This window comes from Hyposmocoma kahamanoa, unplaced genomic scaffold (assembly GCF_003589595.1).
Source record: "Hyposmocoma kahamanoa isolate Upper Pololo Valley unplaced genomic scaffold, ASM358959v1 296, whole genome shotgun sequence".
Lineage (NCBI taxonomy): Eukaryota > Metazoa > Arthropoda > Insecta > Lepidoptera > Cosmopterigidae > Hyposmocoma > Hyposmocoma kahamanoa.
In genome coordinates, this window is record NW_020653780.1 from 4764 (window position 1) to 21819 (window position 17056).

A 17056-nucleotide genomic window follows, 5' to 3' on the forward strand; every position below is an offset into this window, starting at 1 on the left:
ACATGCAGACGGATTATTTTTTTCTACATAGAAAATGATGGGAACTATACTGTAAGTAACCCACGCACATTAGATTTTCGTATATTTTGAGATAAAAAATAAAATGTATATTTGTCCATACAAAAATTTTTTTTTCTCTGAATCTATCAACTTTTCAAGAAATCATACAAGAATAAAAGTTGTTAGGAATGTTATTATATATCACATAAAAAAAAATTTGCTCGATACTCCACAAGTTATTCCTATGTCCAAGAATTATCAATTTGGGCCCACTGTGTGGCGTTCCGATATGACCCTTTGGGACCAATGCAATATCTGCGATATCATACTTCTTGGAATTACAAATAAAATTAAAAAATATTATTTCGCACGTTCGGTGTTCTCAGCCTAAAATCACCGTAGCCATTGTTTTTTCTCGCTTCTTACACCCAGTAACATTGAAATATGAATAATTTTAAGCTAAACTATCAATATGTCTAAATGGCATTAGAATAGACAAAGTAGTGTTCTAGTTATTATTTAGAGGATGGAAACGTTGTGAGTTGCGATTGTTTTTTTTTACAATGTATTTGTATACGACTCCAGGTGCATATCCATTTTGAGGTAAAATATAGCGCCATCTAGTTGACGTGTTTGTTATCACTAGAAGCAGATTTGATAGAATCAATGTGTCAATGTAAAATAACGTTACAAAATAGCTATTTGGTAATCGTCGCGACATCTAGTGTACCAATAGGTACTAAATACCCGGCTACGCTATCTTGTATGACGATTAGCAGTCCTCTTGAGTTATTGGTCCATGATTCTACAAATGGTCTTGTAGCATTCTAGAAGGGTTACTTCAGAAAAAAGATAAGAATGACTCTTAACACTACCTACAGATAGTTTCTCAAAGCACTCTTGTGATCTATTAATAAAGTTGTGCCCACTTTTACTTTATATTATCTAGAAACCTTCTTTGAGATATCTTGAGGGAATTTGAACTCTTAAAATATTCAATCGAATTAAATTCTATTAGATGTCTTATAGTATATATTTAGATATGAGTGTGCTGCTTGGGATGTGACAACATACCAAGTACCAAGTATGTGACAACATAAAGCGGGTATACAATTTGTCGGCCTTGCACACCACATTCTTTTTTTTACTGTCTTCTTGACAATTAGGTGCTTTTGAGATAAGCCACTTTTCCAGAAAACCATAAATCGATTCGTCCATAGGACAAAGGTCTTTGTGTGAGACTGCTTATTCTCAGAACACCGTATATTTCGTTCATTGTTCTTTGTGGATATCAGATTGACTGTCATTTGATTTTTTATTACTTGTTTTTTATTAAACGAAATAAGATATGCAAATTCTGGAAAGACCTATCGATTAGCCTTATTTTGAATAATGAGATTATGTATTTATCATATTTCGCTGTATAATCGCATGTTCTTCAGATAAGTCAAAATGTGTAATCAAGAGTAAATGTGTAGAAAACAGACTATTCACATAGTATTTCTGGAGATGACATGTTGAATGTGAAAAATTTTGATTTTCTTTTATTGGTGCTGTTTAATTATTTTGTACAAATATTTTTAATGTTATCTTCAAGGTAAGAATTGGTGATGAAATAGATGTCATAAAAATGGTAAGTCCCAAGAATAAAGACCATTTGAATGTTGCGAGAGTGGAGATTATAAACATGACAGCTAAGGAAGACCAAATTGCAGTCACTGCGAGGAGGTTCAAGAATTTACTAATTGAAAACTATGAAGATGACCCTTTTAAAGGTACCTCAGGGGTTGAATCACAGTAAAGTGGAATTTTTAGAAGCAAAATGCATATAGGACAAATATAATCTGTAAGAATTTTTATGTGTACATTAAGTTTCAAGACATGTAGCAGGTTTTATGCAAAGACAGAAACACTTTTTTCTTTGCACAAACTTTGCTCGAAGGAACCAACCATGTCAATATACAGGGTTTTTGGTAAATACTAACAACTATATTACTAAAATCATAAACAACTTTTGTTCTGACTTTTTTACAAAACAATAAATTTGACCAAATTTCAACTTTAAGTTTTTGTTGTTCTACTCGTATGTAAAAGACGCATGTGACATTTATTGAAAAAAAATTTTTATGTATGCTGCCATGATCAGTAAAAACATATATGACAGGACATTGGCGAAATCGCCACTTTTTTTGTATAATTTTTATAATAATACTAAACTACCGTACGTAGTTATTTTTACTTGACATTGGCAAAATGATTGATTATTTCGATGGGGCCATAACATTTAAAAGAAGATCAGTAAAGAAAGGCTGATCTGTCACTATTATTTCTTCCTAGGTATGAACTTAAAGAAAAGTTGATATTCTTTTAATTTCATTTCTTTAAACATTATTTTCTCATTTTAGAGTGTTTGTCACAAGCACTCTTTCAACTAACGGCGGCACATCTATGTTGGATAGTAAGGACTAAATCATCAAACTTGCAAGCATCCTCCGCGACGTCCCCGTAGAGTGTCTATTAATAAAAAAAGAATTTATTTTTGTATGAAAGTCAAATCTGATGATTAAAAGTCATGGAACAAAAGTTACTTTTTATGATGTAAGTTATACAATCCTGGAAGGCTTCTAGTATGTTACAAATAACCCTTTATAAAATAACTTGAAGTAATGTACTTGAGAACATAATATTATGTAACATTTTAGTCTTTGACAATACTGTGTAACTTTACATAACTGTTTTAAGAGTACTGTTTAGTATTCTTTACTAAAACTGATAACTGTGTTTATATGATAGGAGAAGATTTGTTATTTGTTAATAAAAACACATCTATTGAAAACAAAAACTGTTTATAACTGTGGCTATATGCATGTGACATGATTATGCAGTAATTAAATACATAAAAGTAACACACAATAAACTCTTAATTCAGATTTAGATATCTAGATCAATATCACAATCGAAACTTTCGAAAATTGAAATTTGAGAACTTTTCAATGATTTTAGATTTGTTGAAGAATTTTTTCTTGACGTTTCTAATTTTGATATGATTTTATTCTGCAATATATTTGCTTCTTCATGATCTGAATTCTCAAACAATGACACTTGCGAGTTTCTTACTGCTCTAAGATTGTCAGAAGAATTAGAACTTCCTATACTTTCATCTTTATTTTGTGATGCAAGAACTTCTTCACAAACTGCGCTCTCAAAAATTGATAATTGCAATTTACCAGCAGATTTCCCATTCTCATGAGTTTCTGCCTCTTTTTCAACCTTAATTTTATTTTGCGTGAGTGGTTTCTGAACCTTTTCCTCATATTTACTCAAATCATGTTTTTCAACAAATTGAAATTGTTTTAACCGTTTTAGTCTTGATGAGTTCAAACTTTCTTTAGATTCACTGGACTTATCTTTATGTGGACTTTTTATCTTGCTACTAGGACTTACTATATTTTCCTTTTGAGTTACCTTGCTAGTGTGACTTACTACATTTTCATTTTGTGTACTATGCCTACAGATAATATCACCATGTTTACTTTCTCTAGTACTATCATCCTGATTTGGGGTTTCGTTAAATTTGAAATCAATACCCAAGTCTGTAAAAAAATCGTTTACACTTGGTACACCATGCAAAATTTTTGAAGTATCAAATTCATCTTCACTTTCAGATGCAATATCATTTTCATTTAAAACTTTAGGTTTATTAAGTCTCTTTTGTTTTTTCTTCACAACAGAACTTGTGTCAACTGTAACTTCTTTACGTTTTCGCTTGGTTTGTTTCTTTTGAACAACTGTTCTCTCTACTTTATTTAATGTAGCGTGTTTCTTTAATGTTGCAGCTAATTTGTCACTTACTTTTCCTATAACATTATCTTTTAAGTTTTCTTTATATATTTCTGTAGTTACTTCTTCAACATTTGTCTTTTTATTGATATTGAAATAAGAGCTTGTAACCAAAGATGCTGTCAATGGAACAGTATCATTAACTATATTGTCATATTTTGCAAATAATGAGGGATCCCCTTTTTCAATATTACTTTCTAAAGTTTTATGGTCGATCTGCAGTAATTTTCCATAGAACAACAATTCTTGCTGCCAAATTTCATACAAATTTAGCCTCGCAAGGAGCTTCTTAGCTGTTAACAGGTATTCAAAGTCAGGATACTTTTGAAATGTCGAATGTAAGGCGTCGACAGTGTCGTTAAGCGTGCAGTCTTGCATTGATAGATCGACGAGGGACACTGCTATTATGGCGTCCATTGGTAATATTATAGTGCGATACATAAGACGACAGTGGGCTTGAGATAACCTGTAAAGAAAGTCATTGTTAGTTAGTTAATTCAACTGAAGAATATCGAGTCCCATGGTCACGGTTGACTGAGGTGGTACACAGTCATCAACCAGTTATGTCTAATATTAATGCAAACCACCCTATATTTTTTACTATAGTTACAAGATCGAAAGAGTCCACAGGCGTGCATCTATCAAGACATATTTCAAACCCCTGAGGAAGATTTCTTAGTTCCTGAGACCCGTGAAATGTAACATCGCTTACTGAGTTTACAAGCTTGACTGCGAGTGCGGTCTCTCTTATATTGGACCAACGAAGCGAAGTATTTGTACCCGCATCAAAGAACATATAACTGATGTCAAACACCGTCGCGTAAACAAGTCTGCAGTCTGCGAGTTTTTAAGTTTGACAAACCCCAGGTTCTTGCAAAAGAAGTCCGTTATCTACCCAGGATGCTGCGAGAGGCCATTGAAATTAAAAACATCCGAATTTCAACAGGGAAGATTGTTTCTCCGTACCACCAAAAGCACCTTGCACCATAGGTAATTGGTGTGGTTGGAGAAAAAATATATAGAAAGCAAATTTTGTAAATATCAAATAAAATAATGTTCCTATAGATGATGTTCGTACGGTAGTATATTCAGTCGTAAGCCTCATAACTCTTAAATAAAAAGCGCTATGAGAAAGCGAATCATCAGATTACTGAAGCGCCAAAACAGTACACAAGTATTACAAAACTGGTCTGATGGAATGATGCAGAAAAAATCCAAAGTAATGATATGGCTCATTATCCCTCAGTAACGCTTCGGCCCATTCCACAGACGATATTTAATAATTAAAGGTGCCTTTACAGATTTGCTCGATTTTTTGACGATCGACACGTATTAATCTACAAAATATACGATATCGATCGTGTGCTTTCTAAACACAATTACTCAGTTTTGTCTGATCACAAAATGTTGATCGGCAAAAAATACGATGTCGATCATCTGTTGCTTACAAATTTACTCGTTTCGTTTGATCACGTATCGATCGTCAAAAAATCGAGCCACCTGAAGGATCAAGTCACACTCAAACAGCAGCGGCTGGAGGGGCATTTTAGGTGCAAAGTATTACTTAGCATTTTGAATGTTATGTTCTAAAAACATTATGATTTAAAGTGATAGAATGTACAGTGCGGCACCGCGAGCAGTCGCGCGAGACTTGTAGCAACTAATTCAAAGAGGCACTGTGCTAGCTCCTCTGGCCGCTGCGCGCCTCCTCTCTTAGTGTGACTTGACCCTAATACATACCTTACAAGACTGTCGAGCATTCTAACTGTAGTGCGCGAAGGATCCCTGTACTCGGATTTTCTCTGCATCATGTAGTAAGACTGTAGTATGATGTTTGCTGTCTTCGTCATCTCCGTATGCCTCGGTCCTACCAGACCAATGTACATCTGGGAATACAACAATTTACAACATTACCGTATCAAATAACGACGAAAAGAATATATTTCAATTAAGGCTGAAATTGTTTGTAAGATACGAAAATTTAAAGAAACAATTTGAAAATTGCCTCAGGTGTATGAAGTTACCTGCAATTTATCAATGCTCCATTGTTTTTTAGATTCAGCTGCATTGGAATCTCCAAACAGAATGTATGTAGACACAAGTTTGTCCCATGATTTGTTCTTGGAATCCAGCAAAACAAATATTAGATCGAATCTGGAATACAAACATTTTCATTCAATACACATTAATCTTTTGAATCTTCTACCAATCACAAGTATAGTTAATTAAATAATATATTACTATATACTAATAGCCTCGCAGGAGGCTATTACTAACATCGAAAACAACAACTTTTGTCCCATGACTTTTTACAAAACATAATAAAACCAAAAATAAACTTAACTTTTTGTATTGATGTGTTTAGTAGTAAGTTCAAACGGCCATTGCGTTTTGCATCGGACTGGTATTTACGCCACCGCACAGAGTTTGTCCACCGTTAGAGAGATTTATTTAAATAATTTTATTTTTGTTATAAAGTAAAATCTTATTTATTATTAAAAATCATGGAACGAAAGTTATTTATTTATGATGTTCGTAATATCTGCGAGGACCAATATTTTACAAATAACCTTGTATAAATTATATCACAGTAGATCAGTTGATGGTCGCAGTGATGAGGGGCTGCATATGTAGCTACCCTAATAATAAAAATAATAATGTATTATATTACTTGCTTTTACAGTGAAGTATGAACTCTATAAAAACATCTCAAGTAACCAACCAAATCATGCCAAGAATTTTTTTTTGTGATAAATGATGGGATGAACAAATCGTGCTTCTAGTGGAAAGCGACATGCCCATGATCACCACTGCGCGTTCTAAAAATGTCACCAGCACCCTTGCCCTTCAAAATCGAAACGCAGTAATGTTCACATTACGAACTCTTACAGGGAGCTCTACTGCTACTAAATATGTAAAGGCTGTGTAAGTAATACATCACTTAGTAATAAAATAAGTATAGTTTTAAAAGGGTTGTAACCATAACAACCGTGATCAGGATCACGGCAGTAAAACAGGAAACTTCCGGTCCACAAAATTTATTAAAAGAAGTAAATTAAAATGAAAGGAAAAGTAAAAAAACCCTTATCGGGTTGTATTATGTTGAATTACAGATATTGGATAGACTGTTATTCGCTTATTGTGGTCGATACATGATTTACATTGATTGTATTATGATTAAACTTGAAAAGAATAAAAAAAATAGACAATTTGATTTAGTAGTTCTGTCTGCTATCGAGGTCAAGCAGAGAGTGACCGTGGTACGAAGCAAAAATGAGAAAGCGAAGGAAGATGGAACAATTCAAATTTAAATACAAGCAAAAGAAAAAATGATACGATATAAAAAGGTGAGATGACGGTGTAAGGAGGGTAACACACCGTCACGGTTTCGATGTGCTCGGCAGGGCAAAAGCAATAGACATGCAAACATATTGCAAATAGAAACAATTTTTCTGCACAGTCCCCAGTCTTTAAACCGCATCACTTCTATCACTAGAACCCCCCTCTATAACATCGGGTCCTTCAAACGTAGTGTGAAGAAGCATTTGGCCAGACCGGCAAAATGATAGTGACGGAGTGAAGATATTTGTGTTTTCCATCCGTTACTCTCATCTCTGGACTGTATTCGCACTTTCCATCAGGCGCGGTGCAGTCATTTTGCCGAGTCACAATAAAAAAAAAAAAACATATTGAACAAAAATTACTTAATTTTAATACGGTTTTTTTTTTTTTTGTATTAACAGATGAGACAATGATAACGCACACTAGGGAAACCCTTGCGGGTGCCATGGACACACATAGACAACCACAAATTACACCCAAACTCACGAGAGAAATAAATGTAGGCCATACAAATATTTATCCCGACCCGGGAATCGAACCTGCGACCTCTGCGTGGCAGTCAGGATTGTTGTTGGACCACGGAGGCAGTTAACTGTGGATAACACAATGGACCAATAATTCAAGAAGACTGCTAATCGCGGTACAAGACCGTAGTCGGGTGTTTAGTATTTATTGGTACACCAGATGTCGCGACGAGTACCAAATAGATATTTTTGTATACCAATTTGTTGTATAGCTGCACTTCATCAAAGCTTCTCTAATTTCTAGTGATAACAAACAAATCAACTAGATGGCGCTTATTGCACCGATTTTTATGAATAGTAGTGCCAGCTATTCTTTTACTTTGTTTAAGATTAGCGCCATCTACACATATATGTGAAACGTTAATTTGTAATTTAGTTTGTAACACACAATGCCATCTATTGAGAGGCATAATCTTTCTCGAAGTTCAGAAAATAATTTTAGCTCATGATCAATATTTCAATAATATTACAAGGAAAAATAACTGACTTCTTGTATTTCGTATTAAAGAAGAATTTACATACATATAGTTTTATGAGGATCAGCGCCATCAAGACAAAATACAAAATTTTGATCTTTTTCCGAGTTACGATTACGAAAGTATGGAGATTAGCAGCCCTCTTGACCTATTGATCCATAATATTATTATGTATTTGTCCCAATGAGCAATAATAGTAGTTTATGTGACTATTACATAATGAAAGGCATTAGAATATTAGTGTGGGTTGGGTAATTATGTTCAGTTACATACACTGCTTTATCTATACACATATTATAAGCTCTCTATGATGTGTTCAGGAACCGCATGTTACGACTGGCGAAATGGCGGCAAATAACTTTTCTAAAAAAAAAAAAAAAAAAAAAAAGGTATGTCACACAACCCTTAGGACTATTGGAAACCAAAGGACATGTTACATTGAAATATATATAAATCAGACGTCATAGGTATATGATGCATTTAGACGTTGAAAACATAAACATTTTATTGTCTGTTTTAACTACTGCGTACTGTCGTAAGCCAAAAGAGATAGCACTACATTGATTTATGTCAAACACGGGAATCGAAAATACGTAACGTCATCTTAAATGCCAACATTTTGCCATTTTTGTAGTACCCTTTGACAACCGTTTCCTGTTGTCAAATGGAAGTACGTACAACGGCACATCAGAAAACACATTTTTGTTAGAAAATCGCCTCCAGTGCAACGGAACAAGATACGTCAATTTATAGCTTGTCAAAGGGAAGTACATCAAATGTCAAAACCAATGTTTGGCCAAATGTTTTAGTGAATTATTCGCATGAATTGTAGTGAAATGGACAAAAATATTGACCATGAGAACAATTGAGTAGTATTGACAAAAATGCGTCGCTGCAGCATTAAGGGTGGCGATGTAGAAAAAGCGGAAATCAACCGAATGTTACATTACACCGGCAAGTGTTATTTTTCTGCCTATAAATCATGCAATAGGCCAAATATCTGATGTAATTAGACTCATTTAAGTAGTTTATTCATAAGTCTTGCCGAATTTTGCATTGGTTATTTTAGATTGGCTGCTTGTTAGTAATTTTGATGATTGTTGATAACGATTATTTTGAGATAGTTTTGTTCTTGTAAGCAGACATATTATCGATATTCTGTTATTAAAATAATTCACTACGAGGTTTTTATTATTTCATTATTATTATTTTTAAAGTTTACCTACAAATGAAAAAAGAAAGAAAGAATATGGAAAGAATGGTTGGAAATGGCTGTCGAACATAAACATTGGATCAAATACCATCTTCGTTTGTTTGCTCCATTTTGAAGAGTCGAATTTTAATAGAACTTTGAATGTAACTAGATCATTGGTTGGATTTGATTTGATTGGATGGTTTTGCATTATCATGTAGATAATGCAAAACCATCGTTACATTTATTGCTAAATAAGTTTATATTTAATTTTGATTAAAATGACTGCCTAGTAGTAATCATACTTTGATTACAGTAAACTATACAAATTTCCATACATAAAAAACTGTTTCAACATTCAATTTGTATGTCGATATTGACTTATCTATGATTATGGTACAACACTAAATCTGCCATTTGTGTGGTACAATTTTAGTTTAGGTAGGTACGTTTATTCCGTAGATAGGGTGGCTCCTTTCCTTTATATTTTCCATCCTCTAAGACACAACTGTAGTTTTTATTTAATTCATAGACAAACTAGAGTCGACTCCAACTATCATATCAAGTAACGTGTGAAATTTGTCAAAATTGTTTGCTATTGACCTTTCATTTCAAACAAAACTTCATCTCGACTGATATTAGAATTGAAGTCGAATCAAATTGTTTTGTTTCTCAGATGTTCGAAATTTGAATGTAATAATAAAATCGAATTATTATTAAGCAATAATAACATTTTCACAGATAAGAAATTTGTTCTAACAAAACAGGTTAAGTTTGATATGAAACGTTCTTATTACCTACTCAACAGTGGAGTTCCCAGCGACACGTTAACGCAGAGGGGCTGGTCAGTCTCATACCGGCCTTTGGGATTACACGCCGCGATTACTGCGCACCGTGTGTTCAATTTACACACTATTCCAGCCTGGAAAGATTTTATTTTTTATATAAAAACGAGTTGAATGGTGATTAGTCAGTGTGTCTAAGCACGCGTATAAACACACTTATGGCGTGTCAGTCGCAATAGATGTACGACCTTGGCGATAGAGATGGTTTGCTGCTCCATAGCTTCATGTATAGCAGTGCGGTCATGCTCTCTCAGCTGGCCGATCTCGTCGATGCAACACACACCGCCATCTGACAGGACTAGAGCGCCTGCTTCAAGCTGCCATTCGCCGTCTTCCTGAAAATATATATCGGGATATTATATTTTTTAAAAGGCGAGGCTATTATCAGATATAGGAATAGTCAGAGTGGCTAATGAAAAATTATATTTGTTTTGTGACGTAATGACTTGCAATTACTTTAAACAGTAGAGCTCCTTGTGAAAGAGTTCGTGAGAGAAGTACTGCCACCTTACCTATTTCTGCCGCCAAGTAGTAATGTGAGTATTACTGCGTTCCGGTTGAGAATGGTAAGAGTGCTGGTAATATTATAGGCACATGGGACTTGTCACCTTATGTCTCACGGTGACGGACGCAGTGACAGTGCCCCTAAGATCTTTGCGATTTAAAGCTCTCGGTGGCACGACTACTGTTATGGATAGCCAGGTGGTAAGCGACATGACACGACTTGTTCGTCCCTTCACTTGGTATTATAAAAAATATAATAATAATAGAAGTGCAACATACTCTCAAAGCAGCGCAAGTAAGTCCTGCCCGGGTGCTGCCAGCCCCAGAAGTAAACACGGAACGAGCACTCAGCTCAGTCCCTGCTCGAAGAAGCTGCGACTTGCCAGTGCCTGCAACATGTCCAATACAACAACAATGGGAAAACTTTTCACACCAACGCTTTTTAAATGGCATTGACCATTTTCATATATTTTTTTAAAATCCTTATCGCTATAATCTGTGACTATGTTAAATAAATTGTATAGGTAAATTTGTACCGAATTGATATTCAATTATTTCTTGTGAAATCACTCCACTAGTTTGTTATAATTATTAATACAAAGATCAAACACTTAGAATTGTTTTTAATGCCTTCAATGCGGTCTTTGCAAACTAATGGAGTGATTTCACAAAAAATAATTGAATATCAATTCAATACAAATAATAGCGACATCTCTAGCCAGAGCCGGTAGCTGTAAAGTTACCTAACAGGGTTACGAAATAATTTAATAGTTTTCTCATAGATGGCGCTACGGCTAAAAAGTCGTTGAAAACCAAGTGCAAAGATCGGACAACTAGCACATAGAAAAATTCGTGAGGTCTGCTGGTTCGTTCCGAGACTAAGTTGGCATAGCGTCTAGCACGACTTGCTAGAAGACGTCGTCGGTTCGAATCCGGCCGGACCGAAGGATTTTTTTCTGAGTGACCTTTGTATTAATAATTATAACAAAGTTTTATAGGTTTTATAGTTATAATTGAGAGGATGATAGGAGGAAAAAGAATAAGAGAAGTACGTCAAAGTAGCTGGCTATGCAGTGCAGGAAGCTCATTATCAGCAGCCTATCTCTTAAATAGTATAAAGAAATGTTTCAGGGTGACGGGCGCAGTGGCAATGCCACTCAGGTCTTTGCGCTTTAAAGCTCTGGCACCTGTGTTAAATTGAATTGTTAAAAAATTGGCGTCGTTTAAAAGGCTTGGGCGAAACAATATACGCCCGTGTTTCTAATGCCTTGAGCAAATATACGTCAATGAACAAGACAACCATTACTATTTAACAATATTTCTACATTTTAGCATTAAAATAATATTTACAATATTTGTTGCTCAACAGTTTATTGGATTTTTTAAAGATTATTGGCTTAACTTGACTACTCTGAGAAGGTGAAGACCTGATGAGCTGTAATACGGGTTTAGTTGCTTAGTAGGCTCTAGTCTCTCACAAGGGATACTACATGTAACATTGTTAGTCTATTGCAAGTGTATTTTTCTTGTGTTGAGAAAATAAAATCTAACTGCCTCTGTGACCGAACGGTTACCATGCCGGACTGCCACGCAGAGGTCCCAGTTTCGATTCTCGGGCCGGGAGAAATATGTATGGCCTACATTTATATCTCTCGCGAGTTTGGGTGTAATTTGTGGTTGTCTATGCGTGTGTCCATGGCACGCGCGACACAGGGTTTCCCTAGTGCGGGGCTATATTGAGTATGTGCATTATTATTATTAAACGATTATATTTATTTTTTTGTGAACATTTTACGAATTTTTCTTTAAGTCTTCTGATAAAAAGCATCTTAAATGGTAAACCATTTACCTGGATCCCCAACTAAAAGCAAATGGCATTGTCCGCGTACTCGAGTCGTGTGTCTATCTTCTTGGGACGACTTCATCTCATTATCAGTGTCCAAAGCTTGATCCGAACCCGTGATTACTGTGAGCATTACTGCAAGCTTCACGAGGTGAAGTCCATATACCTACAAATATGCTCTAGTTTTATTTAAACCTATTAAAGTTTGCTATAAGCTGAGCTGTCGCTCGTCCTCGGGACGGCACGAGGAGAATGCGCTCGACCAATCCTGAGTATTTATTTCAAACGCCAGAAAATTATTGGAAAGCGATTGGTCAGGAGCGTTTACGTTTCTTGCGCCAGAGATTACGGAAGGATTGAGCTTCAATAACATTTATATGATAACCTCGTATTATTCATGTGATGCCAGACTATTTCGGCGGCTGAACGTTCAATTGCCGGTAGATCAATTTGGAAATAGACTTCCGATTTCTAAACTGGGCGTTCCTCGTGGGTAGTGCCTCGGAGTGAATTCTGTTATTCTGGTATGCATAGTACGAGTAATTCCCTGGTTTGAGATCAAGTAATTATTGTGATCATATGGCTCATTATTTATTATCGTTATTACTAGAAATAATTCTTAGGTATCACAAAATGGCCCTTATCAGGGATCACAATTAATAAAGCTATACAAGTATATGTTGTTATAATTATTAAAACAAAGATCGAACACTCGGCAAAAATTCCTTCGATCCGGCAGGATTCGAACCGACGTCTGTCTATATAAATCTTTCATAGCTGGCGCTATGACTAAAAAAGTTGTTGAAAAACCAAATACAAAGACACGACGCAAGCACATAGAAAAATTCGTGAGGTCCGCTGGTTCGTTCCGTGCTCAGTTGGTATAGCGTCTGGCACGGTAAGCTAAGTAACGTCGGTTCGAATCCGGCCGTATCGAAGGAATTTTTTCTGAGTGTTCTATCTTTGTATTAATAATTATACTAAATAATTTCACAAAAAATAATTGAATATCAATTCAATAAAAATTTAAAGTATATGTTGTTTTGTCTAATATTCTTTGGAATATTTTTATCACATAAGTTTGTGAATGTAATAAGAATTACCTGCGGGCACACAGCTGTAAGAATCTGATCTCTTCCCTTCAAAGGACAGGCCTCAAATTTGGACCAGTATTCATTGAAGCACTCCTTTATATCTGGAGCTGTAGATATTACTTTGCACCTTTGCGAGTTGCAGACTTCTAAATTGTTAGCTTGGAATACCAGATCCACTTCAGACTTTTTAGTTTGAACTGATGGTCGCCAGCGACGACGGACAGTACCACTGGAAAGATTAACAATTGTTAAAGAAACCTTTGTGAACAAAAAACACAATACAATAATAGTAGGACCTTTCAAGTATATAATCTTCTTGAGAGGCAACTTATGCTTCTTATTTTTATTGCAAAGAAGCCGTTTTGAATTAAAAAGCAAGAGCTTGAACAATCTATTAAAAATACAGTGAGTACCATAGAACTACATATTTTTTTCTTGTTTTCAATAAGGCGTGTATCACAATACATGGCCTGTACACCCAATACATTGTCGGCCTTGTTATGTCAATCCCTGTGTATTATTTTACTCTATCGTGTCGCCGTCTTATTTAGAAACCTTTATTCACTGTGTAATTCATTTTTGCAATAAAAAAAGTCGTAGAAACAACCAAGATTCAAAAATGTATGTATGCCTTCTTTTTTTCTCTCCAACTCACTGTTTGAACTCATGCGGAAATAACAAATTAGACCTCTTTTATAAATAATTGATTTTCAAATAGTAAATACCAGTAAATGGTGAAAGTTAAATTATTACAATTTACAAATAAAATAGGTTCTTACAAACCACAGACAGAACACTAAGAACTTATTTCTTGGGATCTTCATCACAATAAACATGTTATTAGAAATTTATTTCTTTGTAACAATGTTATACGTCAAAATCTGATTATACTAAATTTTGTATGAAGGTCAATTTATATAAGTACACACCAATATCATAAGTACAGAGATAGGCAAGCGTCCGGGCTCTAACCCGGCGCTTTGTTGACGCTGGGTTTAAATCGGGTTAAAACCCATTAAAGCCAGAAATCGAGGGCAAAAACTAATTACAACTACTTAAATATTTGTTGCAAATCGAGTTTTGTTCTTTAATGTTATTATAAAATGTTTATAGCTTTCTGATCTAGACTGCAGTTCTATTAAATCGATTCATTTGAAAATCGCATTGAAATAAATCGATCCAAATATTAGAAATGTAATAAAGAGTGGAAATATACCAAATTCCCTATTCGCCGTTTCCGCCCACGATTTTGGGCAGAAATGGATTAAAACTCAGGCAGGCTTTGCGTTTTAACCCACTGCGCAACTCTGTATCAGTGTCTTCATCAACTCGTTAGATGTGCCAATGTGGGACATGAATCTGAAGAGAGTTGAGGCGACTTTGAGCCAAGTCCACATTAGCCCCAATGCGGGTTGGGAATTTAACACACTTTCCAAGGTTATGAAACAAAACAGTGAATGAAAACATTGAGGTTTCATTCTGTTAACAAGAGGCAATACCTCTTGTTAACTTGTTAACAGGTAATACCTCTCGTTGACAACTAAACATTCACAAATGGCTTGAAATTAAAGACATGTTGTTGCCTTACTTTCTTAAACACGTATCTTATAAAGAGTGATTATTCAGGAGATATCAAAACTTTCCATTTATTTTAAATTTTTTATCAAGGGTGTTAATTTGGATGCATTACTTAAAGAAAGCCAGTGAGTGAATATGAAGGAAATGTGATGTAAAACCAGCCTGCAAAATTAGTATATACAATGCATTTTTTGCATTTCAGTTGCTTTGCGCTTTAAGATATGAATCTGAGAAAGTAAGGCGACGATTATGTAACATATGTACATACAGTCACAAGGATTCAATTTCAATACTTATATAGACAGATTATTGTAGACACTATTCAATGTAAAGTGTGACTTTATATTAAAGACCTGAATATAAATTAGGCATGTACGGGCAATTGTACATCAGACTACACTTTTTTGATCGAAAATCGCCCCCAGTGCAATGGAACAAGATACGTCAATGTGTAGCTTGATGTGCTGGCATGTGTACAAATAATAAATCTCACCAAATATTCACATCATCTCCAGGCTTGCAGCTATCCACAAGGTCATCCTCCAGCACCACCCACATGGATCCAGGGATTGTGCCAATACTCAGTTTATTTACTTGCTCCTGTGATAAAAAAGCTTCATTTATTAAGAAGATAATGTACTGAAATCCTGCTGAAATTATTAATTGTACACGGCTGTACATAATATTTAGTGGGTAGACTTGTTAGTTACACACTAAAAATTAAGCTTTTTTGGATCTAAATAGTGTATATTTGTTTTTCCAAACAAAACAACTTTTCGGGCTTTTTATGGGTCCCGTGATCATGGCTGAACACTCGTTGGTTTAAAAATCTGAGAACTCGAAACTTGCTACACATAAACAGCAGAAGTTTAGGCATTATGGCTATTTCAAGTTGGTATTACAGTTCTAATAGTTGGGACCTAAAATGAAGGATATAGAATTTTTGGGTTAACTTACATTATTCTAAGCAAGAAAGGAAAAGAAGAATCAAACAAATAAACTAAAAATCTACATAATAAAAAAAAACAAATAAAATCTATATAGAATAGAAAGTTTCAAAGCAAAAGAACAGAAGCAGTACCTGTATTTTAATTTCCTGGTAATCCTTGCAATGCTCTCTTGAAACAAGATTAACTTGTGTGAAAGTGTAGCTTTTACATCTGTCAGGATTCCCACACTTTGAAGGTGCTTTCAGAATGTACCTGTGATATAATTATGTATAATGCTAAAACACTACATTTTTTAAATATTGCTAATAGGCTTGTACAACAGCTTAACAAGTATACACAATTGCTAATATTACAAGCTTCTACAGCTACCTATACAAGCTTCTATAGCTGCTTATACAAGCTGGTACAGGGTCAACAGCATGTCAAGCTTGACACTTAATACTTAAACCCAAGTCTGTGCTGCTTGTGATAAGTACGGTCCAAAGTACAAAGTGTCAAGCTTGATGTGCTCTTGACTGTACAACTGCTTATACAACTGGTTACACATGCTTCTATAATGTTTAATAATAGGTACTGTGGCTTGGAAAAGACTGTAGATGGATGGCCCAGCTGCATAACAACTATTACACCTTGCAAGAGAAAAAAGTTTATGAATTTGACAGCCAAACTTCTCTATTGGAGAGGCATTCTGAGAAAATACATATTAAAAACAATACTAACCTGTTTTCAAATTGTGCCTCCACATAATTTTCATGTTTGCATTTTACGCAGACATATTTCCTTTGATACTCAAGCATTTTAGTTTGTGTTACCCTTACTACAGTCCCTGGAAATTTAAACCATCCTACATAAAATAACTAAGACTTCA

General features: G+C 34.9%; 1 protein-coding gene across 1 annotated transcript; it reads right to left on the reverse strand.

Annotated features, from left to right (window-relative positions):
* Nucleotides 1–3028: 3028 nt before the first annotated feature.
* LOC113229296 (DNA helicase MCM9-like) lies at nt 3029–17014 on the reverse strand (the record flags this gene model as incomplete). The annotated part of the gene is made up of 11 exons (XM_026462843.1): nt 16909–17014; nt 16320–16440; nt 15732–15838; nt 13670–13889; nt 12573–12732; nt 11003–11112; nt 10408–10554; nt 10172–10296; nt 5865–5994; nt 5581–5726; nt 3029–4306 (listed from the first exon to the last, which is right to left on the reverse strand). Coding segments are annotated over exons 1-11 (2621 nt in total), but the record flags the coding sequence as incomplete, so codon positions are not given.
* Between the last annotated feature and the right edge of the window lie 42 nt (nt 17015–17056).